Genomic DNA, 23017 nt, shown 5'->3' on the forward strand with positions numbered 1-23017 from the left:
TAACAGGCAGTCAGGAAAACTGCTGACGCATTCATACAAGACCTCCACAAACTGGCTGACGAATGCAATTTTGGTAACCTGAAAGAGGAGTTAATAAGAGAATTGTGGTTGATACCATTGATGACACACAATCTAATGAGTCGCAGTCCAAAGCAGACCCGACACTGGCCCAAGCTGTCTAACTCAACAGACAGGCAGAGGTCAGGAAAGAAAGCCAGCAGCTCATTAGAGTCAGCCCTGTCAGTTACAACCAATACCTGAACTCCATGAGTCAGTACCAGCACAAGGCCAGCAGTGCTGCTGGCAGCGTTTGTGGTTATTGCGGCAAAGAGCCACACGGTGAAGAGATATGCCCAACCAAAAACTCAACATGCAGCAAGTGTCACAAACATGGACACTTCCAAACAGTATGCTGCAGCAGTCAAGCCCCACAACATGCTCGTTGCCCAAGGGCAGTCCATGAGCTGTTAGAAGACGAGGAAGTTTTCGGGGACAATGACTATGACAGCCATTTCCTGGGTTATGTCTACCATCTTCTACAAGATGAAGACTGCTGGTCAGCTGAAGTCCTTGTCCATGGCTCTCCTCCACACCTTCACGCTGGACACAGTGGCCTCAGTGACAGTGGTTGGGGAAAAATGGGCAGCCTCACATGCCTTAACCAAGCCCACCAAAACTCTGAATGGACCAGGAAACACCAAGCTGAACATACTTGACACCTTCCAAGCACAGCTGCAGCACAAAGAGAAGACAACAACAGAAACGCTATGTCATCAAAGGACAGACATGCTCCCTCCTCAGCAGATCAGTCTGCACCAAGTTTGGCTTAGTTGCATGTATCCACAAAGTGACACAGACGCCAGGTTTCAAGCAAGAATTCCCTCAGCTTTTCACAGGTCTTGGGCTACTGCAAACCCCTTACTCCATTTCCCTCAAGCCTGAAGCCTGTCCAGCATGCCTGTATGCCCCATGCAAAATTCCTAATCCACTTGTTCCAAAAGTCAAGCGCGAGATCGACACAATGACTGAAGAAGGAATCATCTTCCCTGTCACAGAACCCACCAACTGAAGCTTGGGAATCCTCATCGTCCCCAAAACAAACAGAGCAGTTTGCATCTGTGTGGACAACACAACTGAACAAAGCCGTACAGTAAATCAGAGATTAGCTAAACTGTCCAAGTCCAAAGTATTCATGAAGCTTGATGCCAAAAGTGGATTTTGGCAGGTACCTTTACACCCTGACCAAAGGCTCTGCACCACTTTCGCCACGCCCTTTCGGCGATGTAGCTTCAATCGCCTCCCCTTTGGCATCAGCTCAGCCAGTGAAGCGAGTACTCATTTCTCAGATCCTGGAGAATATTGAGGGTGTCATCTGCCACATGGATGACCCATGCAGAAGACCAGCAAACACATGACATATGCACTGTTTATTGTTGCTTGTACAGTTACAGTCCAGTTGACAGCACATGGCCATATCAGGAATGCCAAACCATACCAACGGTCAAACATGTCAACACAAAACTGTCACATCTAAACAGATAATAATATTAAAAAAAAACAAAAATCACCAAGACAAACCCACAAAACATAGTTCATGACACATTATCCTAACCATTTATCTCCTTTGGGCAAATAAGACTAGGCTGTGCTGAGGACATCAGCCCTTCAGCTTAATTTATCATCCCCAGATTACAAAAACTCATAAAAGAGGATAATGAAATATTTCCAAGCCAAACAAAAAATACACGAAAATGCCATATAGGCATATACGAGGAATACTGCAGAATGGACTAGTGCCAATCCCAGTCTTTACAATTTCATTACCTAGTTGCAAGAGCAAAACAGCACAAATAGTACATCACAGACAGTGGAAAAGAGAAAAAAAGTGTCAAGGTTTGTTTGAAAAAAGAAAGGGGAATGGACTTGGAAGGCAGAAAAAGAAGACAACAGTGAAGGAAGAAAAAAGGCAGAAATAAAGAGAGCAACAGAAAAGAGGAAATATCTCGCACAGAATTTCCAGACGGCGAGGATGCCATATACACTTGAAGACCCCCAGCATACCATGGGGTAATGACCTGTGCATGAGAACAGTCCAGCAATGACTCCAGGAAGCGGATCTCACCCTAATGACAAGTGTGAATTCTCCCATCATCAATCCGGTTCCTAGGCCACATCATCGATGCAACTGGCGTCCATGTGGATCCAGCCAAGGTGGAAGCCAACACTAGTTTCCCACCTCCCACCAACATCACTGAGCTCCAGTGCTTCCTTGGCATGGTAAACCAGCTAGCGAAATTCATACCTTGCCTTGCCAACATGGGGCGACCAACAGGAGGCAGCTTTCCAACAAACAAAATGCCTCCTCACCTCTGTGCTCACTAAAACTGAAGTTCACCCTGGAAACAGACCACATGCCATTGGTCTCCTTGCTAAACACAACAGAACTGCTTAACATTCGCTGGCTATCGTGGGTCGTACACGACCCAGAAGGGTACAAAAATGCAAATACCTCAACCAATTCTCAATATTTTTCTACAAAATTTCAGAAATGCTTCCTACACCTAAAAGGCCAACTTTGCCAAAAAATGAAAAAAATTAATTAATTAGTTAATGAGTAATTTTAACGGCATTTTAACTACACACGGACACTTGTGTGGGTCGTGTATGACCCATGCTTTTTAAGGAGAAAAAAACGTGGTCACCCCTCGAAAGCTCATGTGGGTCATGTACGCCCCATACCTTTTTATTAGTGATTTCAGAAGGTTTAATCTGCAATTAGTGAAGGAAAATAAAAAAAGTTTTACTTTCAATAGCCTCACCACCCCACTACTCTCCCACTACCTCCTCCCCGCCCCATCCCTTTCGCCTGTCTTCAGCTATATCCCCCTTTTATCCCTTTCTCTAACAGCATGTACCTGTGTGACTGAATATCTTTGTGCGTGAATAGGATGCTATGAGTCATCTCTCTCTCTCTGTGTCTAGCTGTCTCTCTCTCTGTTTCTCTCTCCCTGTCTCAGTCTCTTTCTCTCTCTGTCTCACTCTCTCTCTGTATGCATAAGTAGGGTTTGTATGTATGTGCACGTGGTGTTATGCATTTGTGTGTGTGATCAATTTGTGTGTGTGATCAGTTTGTGTGTGTGTGTGAGTGTGTGTGTATGAGCATGTGTGTGAATGCATGAGCATGTCTTTCTTCTGAGTGTATGTGTTTGTGTGTCTGTGTGTGCATATGTGAGCGCATGTGTGTGTAATCAGTTGTTACGATATGTTTTCCTTTTCTATATTTTGTTATAAGCTTTGGAGGAATATACAGGTTTTTGTCTTTTTACAAAGTATGGGTCGTGCACTACCCACACAAGCTTTGGAGGAATATACAGGTTTTTGTCTCTTTAAAAGGTATGGGTCGTGGACGACCCACATAAGCTTCTGTGTGTAGTCAAAAGCGACAGCAGTATGGGTCATGAATGACCCACATGAGCTTCCATGTGTAGTCAAAAGCGACAGCCAGCGAAGGTTAAGATGCCACCTTGTATCCAGCATTTTCACCTCCGCCTCATGTGAAATGACATCAAAGTCATCCAAGTAACATGAAAAAATCAGACCACAGCAGATGTGCTGTCATGTACGCCAGTTTCACTGCCCAACAAAAATGACGTCAACCTTATTCACAATGCAACAGCACATGTCCAACAGTGCATCAACATCCTCTATGTACCTCACTCTCCGCTCCACCAACAATACTGGACCAACAGACAGCACTTCACAGCTGTTGATGACCTGCTACTCTTTGACAATTGCATCATCATTCCCAAGACCTGAGAATGGAACATTCTCAACCATCTCCATGATCTACACTAAGGCATCACTAAAACTCATGCCTTGGCCTCATCAACAGTTTGGTGGCCTTCCATCTCTTCCCAGAAATGGTCAGCAGATGCCACAACAGGATGGATCTCTTTGATTTTGAACATGATGGCAAAATGTACATCATCATCACTGACTACTATTCCCAATGGGTCGAGACTCCCCCACTAGAAAAAACACATCCAGCGCTCACATCATCGCCAGGAGCAAGAGTGTTTTTGCAGCCCATGGCATACCAGACATTATTATTTCTGACAAGTGGCCACAGTTCACCAGCTCAGAGTTCAGGGCAATTGCAGCAGATTACGGCTTCACCCACACCACAAGCTCACCACAGTACCTCCAGTGCAACAGTGAAGTAGAGCAGGCAGTCCAAACGGTGAAACAGATGCTCAAAAAATCTAAAGACCCCTATGCAGACCTATTCCTCTACAGAGCTACCCCACTGCAAACGGTTTATCCCTCTGTGAACTCCTGCAAACTTTCCATCCTACCTTTCTCCTCTGACCACTCCCTCATCTAATAAAGAGAATGACATGAAATCAAAACAAACACTCTTCAACAAACACCATGCTGCACGAGAGGTACCTCTGCTCAAAACAGGCGAGACTGTGTTCATTAAAGACATGAACAAAACTGGACAGGTTGTAGCAAAAAACACCACAATCCATGCTCCTCCATCATGAAAACAGCACACAACTTTCGGTTCGACAAACACACATTTCTGATGGTGAGCAAAAATATGATTCAGACCATCAATGAAAAATGTTGGTGATGTGTTCAGCAGTGCAGTGCCCTCATGACCAAACAGGACTATGGAGCCAGGGACAGTGACTGGTTAACACCACCCCTTCCCCTCCCTACTTTCACAATTTCTTTTTTCTAATCTTTCTTTGTTAATCACCTTATTATGATTTAGAATGGCATGAATCTATGCATAACTCATGAGTGTTGATGACAATGACTACATGCATGCATGACTTCACACTGGTAATGATCTCAGATAAAGAATATGCACTGGGAACAGCCTTGAGCATTCATTCATGATTATTAATACAACTGACCTGACATGTATTCTACATAGTTATAGACAGGACATGGCCAAGTAGAACCTGCAATGGAAATAGATCCACACACACATAACAAATGATGAAAAAAAACCCTGAGAAGACTATGATACTATTTTTTCAACTAACTTTCTTTCCCCTCTCCTATTTCCACAGGCAGAGATGGGAACTGTTCTAATTCTTCCTGCAAAGAAATATTTGCCAACACATTTGTCAGATACTTCATCTGATTTGACTGTACTGAATTTAAAAAACAACAACAAAAAACAAAGAACTAAAACAAAAATAAAGCAAACAATTCAAAACAATTCTGCCCATTTCTCAACCTCTGTTAGTGTCACAAACTAAACATTCTTGGGAATGGGGAGTGTGGGGGGCAGCGGGAGGCCAGGTGGTAGACAACAAGACGACTTCATAAGGATCTGAATGTTTGGTTGATGAAATTTGTTTTTCACTAGAACCCCCACCCCAGCCCTGCAAACCCTCAACCCTCTTAGATCAGAGAAGAAACTCCTGGACTGTTTCAATTTAAACCAATCATCTAAAAGAGATACCTGTGTATACATGGTGTTTAACAGCGATTAATCCCTGATATGAGGTAAGGCTGCGGGCAATGATAACATACCTGCAGAACAATTTAAACATGGTGAAGAGGCAGTAACTGATATCATAACTGCTACCTGCAACAAAATCTGGCACACAGGTGAATGGCCCATGCCACAGACCCAGTCACCAATCATCACCTTTCCCAAGAAAGGAATATCCCCAACACAGCCAAAGCGATCACACCATCAGTTCAATCAACCTATTCTTTGTAAAGTAATGCTCAAAATCATTCAGAATAGATAACACTAACAGCTACAAGCAGATGCCATCATTGCTGAAAAAAAGGCTGGATTCTGCTAGACAGGAGTAGCAGCAAACAGATCGTTAACCTGTGCACCATTAGTAGAAAGCACCTCCAACACCAGAGGAAATTATAAGATGCCTTTATAGACTTCAAGGTGTTTGACAACAGTCTGGCAGGAAGCCCCCTAGGCCACAATAAAAGAAATCAATGCATGCTTCAGCTTATCAAAACCATCCAGCAACTATATGCCGAAGCAACCAGTGCAGCACTCACAGAGGGAGCAGTTCCATACTTCAGTTTGAGTTCATTAGGGTCGTCTTCTGTCTCCCACATTGTTCAACATATATATTCCTGGAACGTATCATGACTGACACTCTTGAAGATCCTGTCAGCACAGTCAGCACTGACAGAACCATCACGAACCTTTGCTTTGCAGATGACACTGATAGCCTGGCAGGCAGTGAGCAAGAACTTGTCAAGCTTGCTGAAAGACCGGATAAAACAGTGACAAGATATGGCAAGGATACCAGCGCCGAAAAGACCAACTTGATGACCAGCCACAACATAATTATCATTGTTGAGCATCTGTTGAGCATTTTGCTGCTGTGCTATATCAGTCACAACAGCAACAACAGCAACAATTTTACAAATCTGGGTCATTTTAAAATATTTTTTAGGCCCTACAGACACATCTTTTTTTTTTTTTAAACTATAAATTCTACAAAAACCTTTGAATCATTCTACCCCACAGATACATGCCTGCTTCAACTCCCATGACCAGCACTACAGGAGACCGCTGCAGTAAAAGGTAGAGTAGTCTACTAAAACAGCAAAAATCAATGGAGAACTTTTAATTTTATCAGCTAAACCTCGTCCACAGGGAAAGTATTAATGGCACGAGTCAACTGGTACCCCAGAGTAGAACGAGTTAAAACCTGTATGAACCCTGGTGAGGTACACTGGAACTTTCAAAGACTCTTATTTGGTTTGGCTTTTGGTCAAAGTCAAATTTCAAAACTGCAAGACTTTTGTTCAAATTTCATTTCTTCTGAAGACGAAAGATATAATGTACAAAAGAAAACATACATATTATTATGGGTTTTTTCCTGATCATAATGAAGAGATAGAACTTTTTGCCTTGATTTGTTTCAGGTCAAAGAATCCCCCCCAAAAAACCCTTGGCACTCGGGAACTCACTTCCAAGAGAACATCTTTGCATTGAAAGGCTTAAAGGGATGAAATTCTTAACAGTTTTAAACAATGAAAAAAAAACCCACTTTAGTTCATGTGTATATATACCAAACAGAGCAACAGCCATCAATATCACAGACACACACACACATGCAGAACCTGTGGACGGTTATTACCACTCATTTCCAGAAAAGCGGTTGCTGTGTCTTTCTCAGCCTGTCAAAAGCCAGCCCACTGTCCAGTGAATCATGTCACACACTGGCCATCCTTCCATGCTGAAAGCACCGGGACACAATTCTGGGCAGACTTCTATCAAGGCATAAACATGTAACAAATCAATACAGGCACTAGGTGTTGTGATTTGTGGGCTTTTTTTAGATTATGCAAAGTTTGTAAATTGATACTAAGAGTTATGCTCCATTTCCCTTTTTTTCTTTTTTGCTTTTTTTTCAGCAGTGTTTCACTTGTCTTGAACTGGCCTTTGAGGGGGGTGGCACAAATAACCATCTGTATGAATGACGAGACTTCCCATTTACAGCACGTTTAATGCTTATTTACAGCATGCTTCACGCTGTTAATGCTGCCGTCAATTGAGGAGGGCTCAGGGAATCCCCTACTGGCCATGACCATCTTCTGTCACATCCTTGCCCAAGCCTAATCTGCTTTCTGACGGCTTTTTTCACTGAGGGGCAGGGTGAGACTGCTGAAGTATCTGAAGAACTTTTCTGCACACACTTCACTCCAGTGCCTTCTTCAGCTCATTGGGTTCACTTACAGGACATAGAACTGAGTCTGAAATACTGCACTGAAAAAAAAACTGGAAGTCCACATGTAAAGTTTCTGTGCAGGGATGGATCATCTCAATCAGATACTGACTGATAACAGTCTAACAGTCTGCTACAGGTGATGGTTTCTTTGGCAATTTTGATAACGCCTGTGATCTTTTTTTCCTTCCATAGGTAATTGTTTCTGTTGCAAAGATTATGTTTTGCCAGCAAGACAATATTCTTCTCAGCTGTTAAGGTGCCTTATCCTCTGATGTTTAAAAAAAAAAAAATGATGTATAGTCTTTGACAACACCTTCCAATGGTCTCGCCATCTCATCTGGGAAACATAATCCACCCATACAATGACACACAACTGGAGACAGACTCTCCCTGTCATCTGGTCTGTGATTTTGTTTTTATATCAGGTATCAGTGAATGAATGGGACTTTTTGCATCAAACATGCTGAAGTTCCAATTAATCATTTCAATTTTTACACAGGGCGATAGGTGGGGTGTGTCTCAAAGACGAAATTTACATAGTCTTTGTATCTTGGAACATAGCGTCATAATGGAACGTAATACTGGAACATAACGTTTTAAGGTTCAAAGGTTAAAGGTCTCATAGCCTATGGCCATCGGAGCAGATTTCACATCTACGTTATGATGGAATATAACAGTCCCGCAGCCATGTTTTATGATCTGTTGGTTAATCTCTGGTTAGTTTGATGACATACAGTTTATGGAGAAGGATTATGATGACTATGCACTTGTGTTTCAGACTTGGACTCAAAACGATTTACAATTTTCAAGTTGAACAACTGTCTGAAACATACATACTGCAAAAGATGCACCATGCACCAGAAATAAGACATACGGACATACGAACACAAAGTTCCTGTCTCTCGCCTCAATCACACACACACACACACACACACACACACACACACACACACACACACACACACACTGCAAACCACTGGACACAAAATCTGAAGAAAAACATGACAAATATGGCCACAAGAAATCCACAGCTGCTGAAGAAAACTCAGTGAGGTTCCAGGAATCAGGCAGACAACCATTCTTGCAGAGACCCAATGGACACCCACCTGGCCTTGCGTACCGGCACAAGGTTTCTGCCCAGCTGTCAGACACTGGGCTCTGGACTGTTCCAGAGTTCCTCACCATCCTCTGACATGGGCTGACTCACAAGGCGCACAATTCCACAACAAGATCGATCTTTGGATGAGTCTCTCTCTGTGCAGCAAACTTCCAGCTTTCTGTAGTGGGTCCGGAATACTTCAAAAGAAATCCAATCCAATCCAAAGGAATCACAAAACATCTGGAAAAAAAAACCCAGAAAAAAAACACCATCCCAGGAACTGAAATGTCTACCAAAAACGACACACACTAAAAGAGGAAAAACGCACTCAGGGCTTCACCACCATCGGATGACAACCCAGTCACAGGAACTGCAGAATGGATCCACTTCCGTTTCTACAACACACCTACATTTCACTGAGCACTTCAACAACATGTTACAGTTAGTTCACCAACACAGGGACACATTCTTTTCAGGTTTGTTAACACTCAGCTCCAACATCTGCCATGTTCCAATCACAGATGGTTGAGGTGGAGAGCACAACACTCACAACCACTTACAACACTGAGCAAAGGTTGAAACAGGTTCCAGCCTGAGGCAGTAACAAAAATAACAAACCCTTGGAACAGCAGGTTACTGCACCGTGTGAGGGTGACTGAGGAAAGGGGGTGCCAACAAGCCCAGCAGGAGGTCCAGTCTGAAGAACCAAGGAGAGACAGTGCTGACCAGGCAGGAGGAAGGTCAGGTCAGAAGAACATCTCCCGGAACATCTGGGGCAGCTCCAGCTCCGGGTGGGTAGACAGGAAGCCACTGATGGTCTGTATGTGCTGCTCCGATGCCAGCTTCAGCTCACTGATGCGCAGCAACATTTCCCCAAGTCGCACTGGCCCATTGGGATGGGTTTCTGCAATCAGACAATTGCTCTCCACATCAATAGTCTTCTTGGGTGGAGTTTCTGCAATCAGACATTTGCTCATCAAATCAATAGGGTCAACTTGGGTGGGTCCCTGCAAAAAGACATTAGCTCACCAAATCAACAGCATGGGTCTCCGCAATCAGACATTTGCTCACCAATTCAAGTCTCCTTGTGTGAGTCTCTAAAATCAGACAGTCAACCGAGTCCCTTTGGAACAAAGAAGAAAGAAATCCCTTCCTGTTCTTCAAAATGTTCGAAGACTGGACCTCTGTTGAGTTCTTTTAATGCAACATTGTCAAAGCATTTTGTTCATTACCTAAATCCCTCAATATACCCTTCTTAACCATACACCTATCTGCATTTTGTAAGCAGTTCTATGTTGTATTGCTCTCCAATATTTCTCAGTCCTGGACAACTCAGCACAAAATAGACTTCCTCTTCACTCGATTCTTGAGAGAGACAGACAGACAAAGAAAAGACAAAGAGAGAGAGATAGCAAATAAAGACAGGCAAGAATATAAAGAAAGGAACAAATAGGACAGAGGGATACATTCACAGACAGGCTGCAGTACCACATGTGCATTACTCACTCATTTCATAGTTGTGGAAGTAGTTCATGAACAGGGTTTGCAGCTCAACAACCTGACCTGGGGCCACCAGACCTGGACACTCTGCACAGCACGACACATACACACTTCACACTGATGACAGGCACATCAACGACACACCATCACCCTCATCCTTTCATCTTACAATTTTGGGCATCAGCAAAAAACCCCAAAAGGTTTGTGAATTTAACCACACCAGTTTCCAGACTTATATATGCATTTTACTGTGCTAAAATGGCCATCACACGCATCCTTTTGTCTTATATCATGGCACATCAGCAATAAGGGGTGTCAATTAAACCATACAAGATCTTAGATTACACAATTTTACTGTGATAAAACGACCATTACTCTCATCCTTTCATTTTACAACATGGCATGTCAGAAAAAAAAAAAAGTGTTGTGAATTAAACCTAGTACCAGTTTACACACATCTTCATAAACAATCTTAAAAAGGGTTGTGAATTAAACCTGGTACCAGTTTCCACACGTCGTCATAAACAATCTTAAAAAGGGTTGTGAATTAAACCTGGTACCAGTTTCCACACGTCTTCATAAACAATCTTACTGTGCTAAAATGATATCTCAGCAGGTGCTGTGGAATCAAATACACCAGTCAAACCTGCCAACAATTTTCCAGAATAAGAACAAGATGGTATGGAACAAGCAAATCTTTCAGAAACATCTCCAGAGTGACTTTTTCAACTGAATTATCTTCAGAGTGCTCTTCTTAACAGAATTATCTTCAAAGCGCCTTTTTCCACAGAATAATCTCTTTCAGAGTGCCTTTTCCAAAATAACCATCTTCAGAGTGCCTTTTTGACTCACTTGTGTAAACAAAGTGAGTCTATGTTTTAACCCTGTGTTCGGTCGTGTGTGTGTGTGTGTCTGTGGTAAACTTTAACATTGACATTTTCTCTGCAAATACTTTGTCAGTTGACACCAAATTAGGCATAAAAATAGGAAAAATTCAGTTCTTTCCAGCCATCTTGTTTAAAACAACATTGCACCTCTGGGATGGGCACAAAAAAATAAAAAATGAAGCCTAATTATATGCAAACTGCATTTACTGTTATATTTGTATTTTTTGTATTCTCTAAACTTGGCACTTTGATCTGATATTCTGACACAACAACAAGAGCAGTCATTATTATCATTTTTTGTTCAAACAGGAACTTCTTTTGCTAAGCATGGAAGTTTCATTTATTTTGCAAACGTTTTGGTGCAGATAGTAAAAAAGGGAAATTACTCTGTTAATTAATGCTAGGGGGCTTAATTTGCTTTAAACTGATCTTTCTCATCTTAAATATTACATTCTGAAATTATACTCAATACATAAAAAGCTTGTGTGTTTTACTCTCAGTGTACAGGGCTTTCACTATGTTCATTCGCCCAAGTGGTCTTTTTCGGAAAATACTAAAATCAATACAACGAGTGGACTTTACAGATCTGTTGGCTGAGCCCTGAAGGTCATGGGCAAAAATCAATTGCGTACACATATTTATACACATTCAAAGTGCGTGCTCATATTCTTCGCGAACGCGAATGACGCCATTTTGTTTCAAGTTGTTGACCTGCCCGTTCAATCCTATATTCAATGGACAGTACATGATAACATGTGATGGAAAGTTGGAGAAGGAGACCGTTAAATATTTATTCAAAATAGATTTGTGAATGCCTCATCACTTACTGGATTATGCCCCAAACTGCCATAAAAATATCCACAGAATCAGTCGGAATTCACAGTTAAAAACTGTAAACCATGCGAGTTAATACTCTTGAACTGATCACGATGAAATGAAAAAATTTCCAGTCTTGACTTTTCTCAAAATGAAGTCCTTTTCACTTCTTACGACGTTTAGAAGTACTTGTACTTGGCTCTACATGTTATTAGTTTAACAAAATACTCAATTTTCATATCAACTTTAAAACTATAAAACTAGAATGAACATAACAGAGAAATTGAATCGACCGTGTCGTACTACATTCCCGGTGGGTGTAACTAAACTTGTACATCTATCTAGATCTAGTGAAAACGGCTAAATGTTGCAGTGTGATTGCGGCGATAGCCATTAAAAAGAATTTTCTATTGCCCTTAAAGATTTTTTGAATGCCCAAGATACACCAGAATAATATGATTTAAACAGCGTTCTCACTGCGAATACCGCAATTGATTTATTGCCCTTTAAAAAAGTATGTTCAAATGTTAAATTTTAGAACGTCAGTTAAGGAGCCACGATAGTGTAATGGATAAGGCAGTTTCTTCTCACCCGAACATGCGGAGTTCGAATCTGGTTAGGACTTTTTTTCTTTTTTTTTAACGTGAAGCTTTATAATAACAAATACAGAACACATTTTAACGATTAGATTTTTAAAATTTTTTTTAAGTGTATCATAAGAGTGTCTTGAAGGCTTTGCATCTCTTGTTTTCAGTAGAACCATCAGACTGCCTTTTCAACAGAACCATCTTCAGAGTGCGTTTTTTAGGGTGGCTTTTCCAACTCTTCAGAAATCCTTTCTTCAACAAAACCATCTTCAGAGTGCCTTCTTCTTTAGAATGCCTCTTTTCAACAGAATCACCTTCCTAAGAGTCCCTCTTTTCAACAGGAAAAATCTTCAAAGTGTCTTTTTCAACAGAATCATCAGCAGAAGATTAAACATGCACATTAAAGATCCTGTAATCAATGTCAGTGTTCGGTGGGTTATTGAAACAACATACCCAGCATGCACGCCCCCGAAAACAGAGTATGGTTGCCTACATGGTATGGTGGAAAAAACGGATCATTCACTTTGGAAGTTACATGTTTGTGTGAGTGTGTATGCATGCATGACTGAAATTTGACAAGATGACACAGGAAACAAGTGAGTGCCCAAAGGGAACTCTCATTCAGCTCTACCTAGCTAGGCAGCCTGTTGTGCAAATGAATCTGTGTTAGTAAACCACTTAGAGCTTGGTCTCTGACCAAGGATAGGCAGTATATAAGCAGGGTATAGGTTCTGTGTTGGTCATTGGTCAATGGCGCATACAATTTTGAAATGACCCATTGATGTGGCAGTCAGTCGGTCACATGACTTATTAATTTTTTTGTAAAATCGATTATGCTAAAAGGGCTTAAGCATACTTCTCCTGCAAAACAATCGCAATTGCAGTTTCTGACTGAAAAAACAAAAACAAAAAAACACTTATATATGCTTGTCCACCTGCCTTATTCTAGTAACCAATCACCCCAAACATGCCTGTCCATCTGTCTTACTTTAGTAACCCATCGCCCCAACATGCCTGTCCCCATGAGATACTCTAGTAACCCATCGCCCCTAACATTTTTTTTTTTTTTTTGCTGCCCCTAACATGTCTGTACTCCTGTTTTACTCTAGTAACCCATCACCCCTAAGATGTTGGTACTCCATTTTTACTCTAGTAACCCATCGCCCCTAACATGCCTGTCCATCTGCCTTACTCTAGTAACCCACCACCCCCACCTTGTTCCTCCCTCCCTCCATACCTCTCCAGCTGCCCTCCCCACCTTTCTCCAAAACCACCTTTCCCAGCCTAACACACAAAACAAAAGGAAACAAAACGAAAAGAAACAAGACATTTTTTTTATTTATTCATTTTTAACCAAGGTACTGAGAAAAGCAAATGTACTGGGTTGGTTTTTATTTTTTACATGTAGTTAAAAAAACCAAAAAAAAAACCCGACAAACAAAACTAAGAAAATAAAGTGGGGAGAAATGAACAGAACGATTTTAATGATAAAGAAAACAAAATGAACAATGAACAACATGTAAGAAACCAATAACCAATACACTGTCCATGCAAAAATTTATCAGTCAGACATGTCAGTCCTGCTACTGTCAACTGCGACGCATCAGTGCCGTCCGGAAATATCTGTCCACTGACGCAACATCTAGACTTGTCGTTTCTCTCATTCTCTCTCGCCTTGACTACTGTAACTCTCTATTGTCTGGTATGCCTGCTTCATCCATTCAGTCCCTTCAGCGCATACAAAACTCTGCTGCCTGACTCGTCCTCAGAAAGAAAAGATCTGAGCACATCACTCCTCTTTTGCAACATCTCCACTGGCTCCCTGTCTCACACCGAATAAAGTACAAGATCAGCACTCTATGTTATAGATGCATTCACAAAACTGCCCCTTCCTATCTCTGCGGCTGCCTTCACCTCTACACTCCATCTCGCTCACTACAAGCCTCGGATCCACTCTGTTTACGCATACCCAGATTCAAACACTCGACTGTTGGCCGCCGTTCTTTCTCTGTTTCTGGACCTTGCGATTGGAATTAACTTCCTTTTTCGCTTCGTCAAGTCTCCACACTCAGCTCTTTCAAGTCTGGCCTTAAAACCCACCTCTTCCCAAAATAGCCTCCCTTGCCTGCCCTTCCTTGTCTTTAGTTTCTACAGTATTAGAGTTATGCATGCGTGTGAATGACTGGTGCGAAAGCGCTTTCATTTGTCTCTGCACAAGATCCAGCGCTATATAAATACCATTATTATTATTATTATTATAATAAAAGAGAGACACACAGAAACAGACAGAGAGAGAGAGAGAGAGAGAAAGAAGGCAGAGTGGGCCAGGATGGAGAAAGACCTGGGTCGCAGAGCAGCAGGCAGGAGAGGAGGATGAACTCCATCCTGGTCATCTGCATGGTCTGGGCGATGACCCCCATGTGGCGGAAGTGCATCTGCAGCGTGGTGTAGCCCGGGCACATCTGCAGCACCACCTCCTCCTCCCGCTTGCTGAAGTTGAAGAAGTTGTAGAAACCTGTGTCCAGCTCATAGTGGCGGGCATGGTTCAGAACCACAATGGAGTAAATCGCATTCTGCACCAGAGCCACCTTGTCGTCCAGGAGGATGTCCTTAAAGCCTGTGTAACACGGGCAGAAAAAAAACCCATGACCATTCAGGCAATTCATTTTCAGGTGATACATGATTCTTCGTTGTTGACAATGTTCTTTTGTAACTGCTATCACAAAATGAGAAACGGTTCATTCCTGATGAACCGTCTTTCTACTGGCAGACCGTTCATTTTCTGGTGATACAAGATTCTTCATTTCAGACAATGTTCTTTTTTGTAACTGCTACCGAAAAGTGAGAAGAAATAGATTCTCATGAACTGTCTTTCCACCGTTTTGTAAATTTTCTGATAATACAAAGTTCTTCATTTCTGACGACATTCTTCTTTTAACAGCTCTCGCAAAATGAGAAGAAACAGTTCATTCCTGATAAACTGTCTTTCTATCATCAGACCATTCATTTTCTGGTGATACAACATTCTTCAAAGCTGACAAACTTTGTTTAGTAACTACTATCGCAAAATGAGAAGAAACAGTTCATTCATGGTAAACCGTCTTTCCATCATCTGACCATTCATTTTCTGGTGACACAAGATTCTTTGTTTCTGACATTTTTTTTTCAGATTACTATTCCTTCAAAGACCGCATCACCAACAAATATGTTCAGAACCATATCAGAACAGCCATTGGACCGCATGGCCACCTCCTATCTATTGACAAAAGCAGGAAGATGAGGCGGTACAACCTTGTGATAAGACTTTGTGGACTTGCAAAGACCATCACAAACAGAACTGTGTATGGAGAAAGGAGACGTGATAGACAGAGGAAAAGATGGGAGGATGACATCAAGGAGTGGACAAACATGCTTCTCATCAGCACGCTGGGGACAGCCAAGGTCTGGATCAAATGGAGGGATCTTGTCAGAAAGTCATCAGTGGTGCCCTACAGCCTAATACTGGCTATGGGATTAGCATGTCATGTTGAAGATAAGACATTTCTGTAAGTGATTCTTCAAATGTTTATCTGCTTCCTAAGTTCCTTACACCCCAGCTCATACATGCAGACAACACACACACATACACACACACTAATCAGGTAAGAGATAAAGGAAAGCATGACAACTAACATTACATGCATGCACGCGAGCACACACACATGCTTACATACATATGCACATGCACACACATATCGGTAATACATTGCACCACATATGCTTTTCTGCATGGATTCAAAATCAGTACTTCAATCTCTTGAATTGTAAACACCATCAGAAATTGTTACAGAAATTTACCATTTACCATAATTTCCAGCCTACAAGGTGACTTATGTACTCAAATCTGACCCCTAGATCCTACTGGCTGTATGTACCAGGGGCTATCTAGTCTGAAAACTAAATTCTGACAACACCTTGGTGCAACCTGTCACAACAAACTCATATATAATGTTGCATCCAACAAGCAGCTACCTGGTGAAACCCGGTGCTGGCAGGAGAGAAAGGGTCAACCAGTTGTCGGTACAATATTTCTCTTTCTCTGTGCATTGCATGTGCAATGAGTGCGCAGGAAAGGTTTTGACTGGACGGTGGGCATACTTGATGTGTGAGTGAAGCTGGCTGGAGTTTTCTTGGCACACCCACAAACAGCAATGGATCACTCCCATCCTGGCACTGAGAGAGGAGAGGTTCTCTGCCTCAGAACCTCTGGTAACGGGTTCATTCCCGTATTCTGGCAACATCTCGTGTTGCACCACTGTGGTCACACATCTGCTGACCAGTGTCCAAGCGTCCCTTGTTATGGCAAATATATGGTCCCTGGCCCCTGTCTCAGTGTTTTCCACAGGCTGTTGAGGTGAGTCCACCGCCATTCGTAAATTGTGTACTTTTTATCTTATTTTATAAAAAAAAAATAAAAAACTTTCCTTCGGATTTATTGGCTGAAATGCAATTGTGATCATTTAACTTGATGGACTTGTAGGAAAAGTAATACACTAGAAATAAGTGCTGTATCCAAATGAAAGAGAAGATGGAGTGAAAGGTAAATCACAGAACAAGAAAAAACAGAGGAAAGGAAGAAAGAAAAAAGTGAAAAATAAATGCCACAATGTTTTCCTATTTGCAAAATCACATCCTTTAAAAAGTCACCTTGAGGCTAAGGACCTTTACAAGTCCAAAAACAATGAAGTCAGAAAGAGTTTATCAAAGTTAGAAAAGTAAAAAAATAATATACAGAATCAGCAAGGTGAGGGAAGAGAAATAAGGTACAATACCTGGGATTCTTTTGGAGAATCTGATACAACACTGTGCGTGAAAATTGAAGTGCTTCATCTGCTTCTTCCACATAATAGGATAGGACTCAAATTCAGACTTGTCAAGAGCATCCATTTTCGCTCGACTCTGAAAAAAGAAAAGAAAAAAGAAAGAAGGTTAAAAACAGATCCATAGAATATGTTTTTGTTATGAACAACTAAGCAAAGCAATAGCATTTATGAGGCAATGTCTCTTGTGGTTCAAACTGATGATTATGCATCCAATCATTTCAATTTTTTCTTACAAATAATATGTTCAGAATTCATCAACTCCGGGCAATGATATGCGAAAGTCCTCTTCCAATCTACCACTGGCACATTTGGAAAAGATGTGATATTCATTCTCCCCTCCCCCCCCCCCTCCCCCAACACCCCCACCCCCCAAATCACTGCAAACATCACACCCTCTTCGGTACATTTCCTGTCCACTGTATTTAAACGAGATCCCCATGTGGATCAAACTGATAACAAACTGACTACCCCTTCACTCATCCATCATTCAAGTTTGTTACCCACCACAGCACACATGTTGCTCAGTTCTTTGTCAGCAGCATATAAACTTTCAGTTATTTTTTCATCGATCTGCTCGTTCTCTGGCTCCTGTTTCACCACTACCCCCGGGTGCACCTGGTCAAACAACACATTTCATGTTAAATGTACATCAGTGAGTATTGGTGTAATATCAAAACACAGCAATGCCATCATTCATCTTTTGGTTTTGTTTTTTGTCTAATGTTGGGTATAAACACATAACATGAGTCCAAGTAATAACCATGTGGTGTGTGTGTGTGTGTGTGTGTGTGTGTGTGTTTGTGTCTGTGTGTGTCTATGTGTGTCTGTGTATGTCTGTGCATGTGTCTCTGTGTCTTCTTGAGTGTGTATATCTATGTGTGTGTCAATTATAATTTTTAACAATTTCATTTTCTCTAGAAATACTTTCTATGAACAACAAATTTGTCTAAAAAAAAAACCCCCGAAAACATGGAAAAAAATAAGTTACTCTGAAACGTTGACAATGTACTAATGAAAAAGGCACAACAATTCTTTTAAAAAAACTAAAAATGTTTCCAGTCAGGTTAACGAATACATTGATTTTCATATCCCATTCACCTACCATTAGCACTGTTACCTGACATGCTGACAAGAGCAGATCACCTTACACATCTTCCACTGCACACATTCCACCCACCTCTGTGAACACAACATCAGAGAGAGACAGCGTGGCTTCTGATTCATCCTTCTCCTCCACAGTTGTAGCAGCCGACAGCCCACCAAGCGGCGCAGGTCCAGCCGTGGAAGGGCAGGGCATGGCTCCAGCAGTGTCCACAGTGTCCGTCTCCTCCTTCACCATCTGTCTCTGATTGTCAGAGCTCACCAAGGAGACAGCTGTCTGCTCCAGAGACAGCTCTAGCCGCTGCTTTTTCACCTCCAGGGAAATGGCGTGCTTCACTGCGTTGGGCTGGCGCCCGATCCTGCTGCCTAGTCAGAGTAGAGCAAGGGGAGTTTGTGTGTTATACTTCCTGTTGTATTGTACTAAATTGTATAACATTTTAACACAACAGATGTATCTGTGTGAAATTCCGGCTGCTCTCCACAGGGAGAGCATGTCGCTACAGTGCAGCGCCATACCTCCCCCTCCACCCCCCCCCACCTCCCCCAACCCTCCTCCTTTTCTGCCTGCAAGTTTGTTTTCCTATCAACTCATTTGCGTTGTTCTGCATACAATTATGCGGAACACAACCTTAGTGTTAAAGCTGCTTTGCTTATGTTTAAGCAGAAGAATCTCGAGATTTTTACTGAGACAGTAACACTTTAAGGTTTTAGACTGCAAAAAACTGAAGAATTAGTGTTAGACCAAGGCTCTGACAAAGAAGATATGGTAGAAGCAGCTTTTCTAGTCTTGCTTTTTAGTGTTTCAAATGGATACCAAGGAGCCTAGCATGTAATTGGCGATAGAATAGTGACTAAAATAGTGCGATAGCTGACATCATGAAACCTATTTTTCCAAGGGCTGTTCAGATACCTTTTTGTGTAGACTGTGCAATATCTATATCTGCATCCACCTTGAAGAGTAAAGAAAATTTAAAAACCTTCTGTTTTGCACTTTCTTTTGATCACTAATTTGTCTGTCTGAGTATCTGGGTTGATTTTTTGTGATCTTCAAAAATCGTGAAGAATCATGCGATTTCTGGGCGCATGGTCCTGTCTGTGACTCAACTGAGTTAAAGCAGATTTTTCTGCAGAACTTTGCGAGAAACAACCCTTTTGTTGCTGTGGGTTCTTTCACCAGTGCTAAGTGCGTGCTACATATGGGACTTTGGTATACTGTCTCATCTGAATGACTAACATGCAGACCACCACTCAATGTCTTGAGGAGGGGGTGAAGATACTGGCAAGTGTGGAATATCAACCTGTGCACTCAGATTCTGTTATATCATAGGCAGATCTGTGCATTATCATGTCAATCTAGACCTAATGATTTGTTCTGCTGGCCAAATTCTGTGGTTAAAGCATCATCTAGACGCCTTCCGCCAGGCTCATTGTCTGCTCAGCCAATCCGTGCAATTCCCTGCCTTCAGCCTTCAGTACTGAACAGCCATTCCTTGGAGGTGTCTTAGTACTGCATTAACCACAAAATTAGGCCAACAGAGCAAACCAATAGCGTAGTTTGCACCAGTTTGACTTGGCACACTGTTGACAACAACAGTGCATCTTACCTTTCTGTGCTTGCACTGTACAGTGAATTGGTGTTGTGGGACATTTCTCCTTCTTTGAAATAGCTAACATTTAGGGTTATTTAACCCTCAAAGTGCTGGATATAATAAAACATACTTACAGAAATCATGCTTAAAACAAAGGGATAGTTTGCCTCCGCTACCTGTGCTCTGATTTGGGGCATTTGTATGCTTATCAGTAAGAATAAATAGGTAAACCTATACATTTTTGGAAAGTAGAGTGAATGAAGAATCAGATAAAAGTAAGAAAAAGGCTGTACCTTGTAAGTAGTTGGAGATATTCCACAGGATATAAACAACAAATTTTACAAACTTGTTTTCCAAAAACGTCAACCACAATGTTTATAGGTATTTTCACATCTTTTATAGAGTCAAAATCTCAAAATTGGCATTAAACTGTGCAGAAAATGTTCTGGCTGCAGAATCATAAAATGAATATAACTGAAACAATGAAATTATAAGCACTGTATTATTTGTTTGAGACACACCCACCGACGCCACGCACGCGCACATCTACAATACTTTATGCAATCACAGGCAAAAACAGAAATAAATGTTTTCTTTTAGCTCATGTTGCTTTCAAAAGCAGCAAGAATGCTTTAAATCAAAATAATTTCCAGTTTTCTAGCTTGATTTGGTCAAGAAATCACAATAGACCCATGCCTAACCCACTTTACCACCCCTCCCCACCCCCATCACCCACCCCCCAGTTTTTGTGGCTGGAGACACAAAACTGAATGAACAACAAGCAAGCCAGCATGCCCAAGTGTCAAAATAACAAAGCCGTTTTCACCAGAATCCCTGTCAGCAAATGAATCATCACTAGTGACAAGGTCACTCATTTCCTGAGCTTTTTCAACTTCAGTGTCACTCATTGTTTACAAAAAATACGAAGATCTGGACTTATAAACTCGGTCAAAGTTTGTGCAAACACAAGCAGGGAGGCAGTAACACCAGAACGAGGCAGTTTTACGAAGGCTGCCGAGCATAGCCGTACGATGTCGGACCTTATGTAAACAGAGCCACGATCGTGGCCCATCGCACTTTACCGGGAAAGCCACGATCGTGGCTCATCGCGCTCTCCGGGTTAAGGTTATGCACTGTATGCACAATAGCCCCTTTTCTTAAAGGTCAGGCAATTCAGTTCAGTTTAGATGACAGTGACAGACAATCCAACCACACAGAGCCACATGTATCAGGGCTGAAAAGTCAGCCAACTGATTGGTTCATTTGCTTATGAAACAAAGGCATCAGCACAGGCGGACGCACACACACGCGCACACACACACACATTCACTTACACCCGCATACATTCGCCACCTGCACAAACACAGACACCCACAGACAGACATACACACAGACACAGACACAGACACACACACACACACATACAGACACACACGCATGCACACACACGCTCCAAAAGCCTAACCAGGCTTGGATCTCTTGCTTTCATTCTTCTGAAAGGCTTGAAACTTAATATGGATATGATTAAAAAAAAAAAAAAGTTATGTGTTCAAACTAGTAACAAGCATTCATTTTAGAGGTGTTTTTTTTCTTTTCAAACTCTTGAACAGCTTTTGTTAAAAAGAACTTGGCAGACTTTTTTTAATACTGGGAAAGTGGGGCGGGGGGGGGGGGGGGGGGGGGGGGGGGGGGGCAGAGTTAGAATGAAAGGAGAGTAAGAGAGAGAGAGTGAAAGAGAGAGAAAAAAAAAATTCATGGTTTTGGATTACTGACATTTGTTTTTACAACCAGCCCTGCCAAGTGAAAGACATAATATACAGTGGCAGGCAAACAGAGGTGCAGAGAAAGAAGGAACAAGGAAAAGAAAGTGCAGGAAAAAAGACTGTAACACACACTCTTGAAACTGGAGAACGCCTGAACAAGAACTGAAGAAGCAAGGCACACACACGAGGAGGAAAGACAGAAACAGAAGAGGAAGGGGAAGAGGCATGGGGAGGGGTTGAGAACAAAAGAAACAGGGGAGAAATTCAATTTCAACAAATCAAGCTCAAGTTGTTGCTCCTGCAATTTTTTGCTCCAGCTCTCTCACCTTCCATAGACATGCCATTGTTGATGCACTTTTGGTAGCGGCAGGCTTTGCACATGTTGCGCGTGTTCATGCTGATCTCACAGTGGCCTCCTGTGGAGCACTTGTACATGCCAGGCTCTCGCTCCTTCACCATTCGACGGAAGAAACCCTAGACAGTCAAACATTTTCTTCTTTGTGATTGTGATTCAACCTTCTTTCAACTAAAAAATACCCCCCCCCCCCACCCCCCCAAAAAAACCACAAAAAAAAACACATTCACATAATAACTAAGTAATTCATGAAATAAATATTTATGAATAAATAATCAGACTTTAAAATGCTATTCATACTTATGGAACAGAAAAAAAAATTACTGGGTCTCTCTCTCTCGTTTTCTTTTATAATTACTAATTAGAGAAATTTATGTATTTTTGGTTTTGACTGTTCTTTGCAATGATCACTTGGTCAGTTTGCAGATATCGGTGGAAGAAATTAATACGTAAAGCATTTCTGCTTTGAAGAAACAGCTTCGTTTAGTCGTGGAGACAGATGGAGGCCACATTTAGCATAAACTGAAATGAGTGAGTTTTCCTCTGATACTGGATTTTTTGACATGCTGTTTTGAATTTGACAATACTCACATAATTGGCATCCAAACGTTTAGGTATTTTGCAGACTTGTTGATGATACCCTAAGGTTACTGTTTGAAATTTTTCAGTTAATTTTGTTTCTCTATCACTGAGAAAATACTTGTCAAAAAGCGGTTCATGTT

General features: G+C 41.7%; 1 protein-coding gene across 2 annotated transcripts in view; it reads right to left on the minus strand.

The window, feature by feature from the left end:
- Positions 1-5446: 5446 nt before the first annotated feature.
- LOC143281308 (uncharacterized) overlaps positions 5447-23017 on the minus strand; it is a 32284-nt gene continuing 14713 nt past the window's right edge. For both annotated transcript variants that reach the window (XM_076586491.1, XM_076586492.1), the window contains 7 exons: positions 22267-22414; positions 18665-18954; positions 17992-18102; positions 17437-17563; positions 14967-15242; positions 10342-10422; positions 5447-9739 (listed from right to left, as the gene is read on the minus strand). In XM_076586491.1, the coding sequence (XP_076442606.1) occupies positions 9582-9739; positions 10342-10422; positions 14967-15242; positions 17437-17563; positions 17992-18102; positions 18665-18954; positions 22267-22414 (1191 nt within the window). In that variant the 3' untranslated portion in view covers positions 5447-9581. The remainder of the gene's footprint in view (positions 9740-10341; positions 10423-14966; positions 15243-17436; positions 17564-17991; positions 18103-18664; positions 18955-22266; positions 22415-23017) is intronic.

This window comes from Babylonia areolata, chromosome 4 (assembly GCF_041734735.1).
Source record: "Babylonia areolata isolate BAREFJ2019XMU chromosome 4, ASM4173473v1, whole genome shotgun sequence".
In the NCBI taxonomy this organism is placed as follows: Eukaryota; Metazoa; Mollusca; class Gastropoda; order Neogastropoda; family Buccinidae; genus Babylonia; species Babylonia areolata.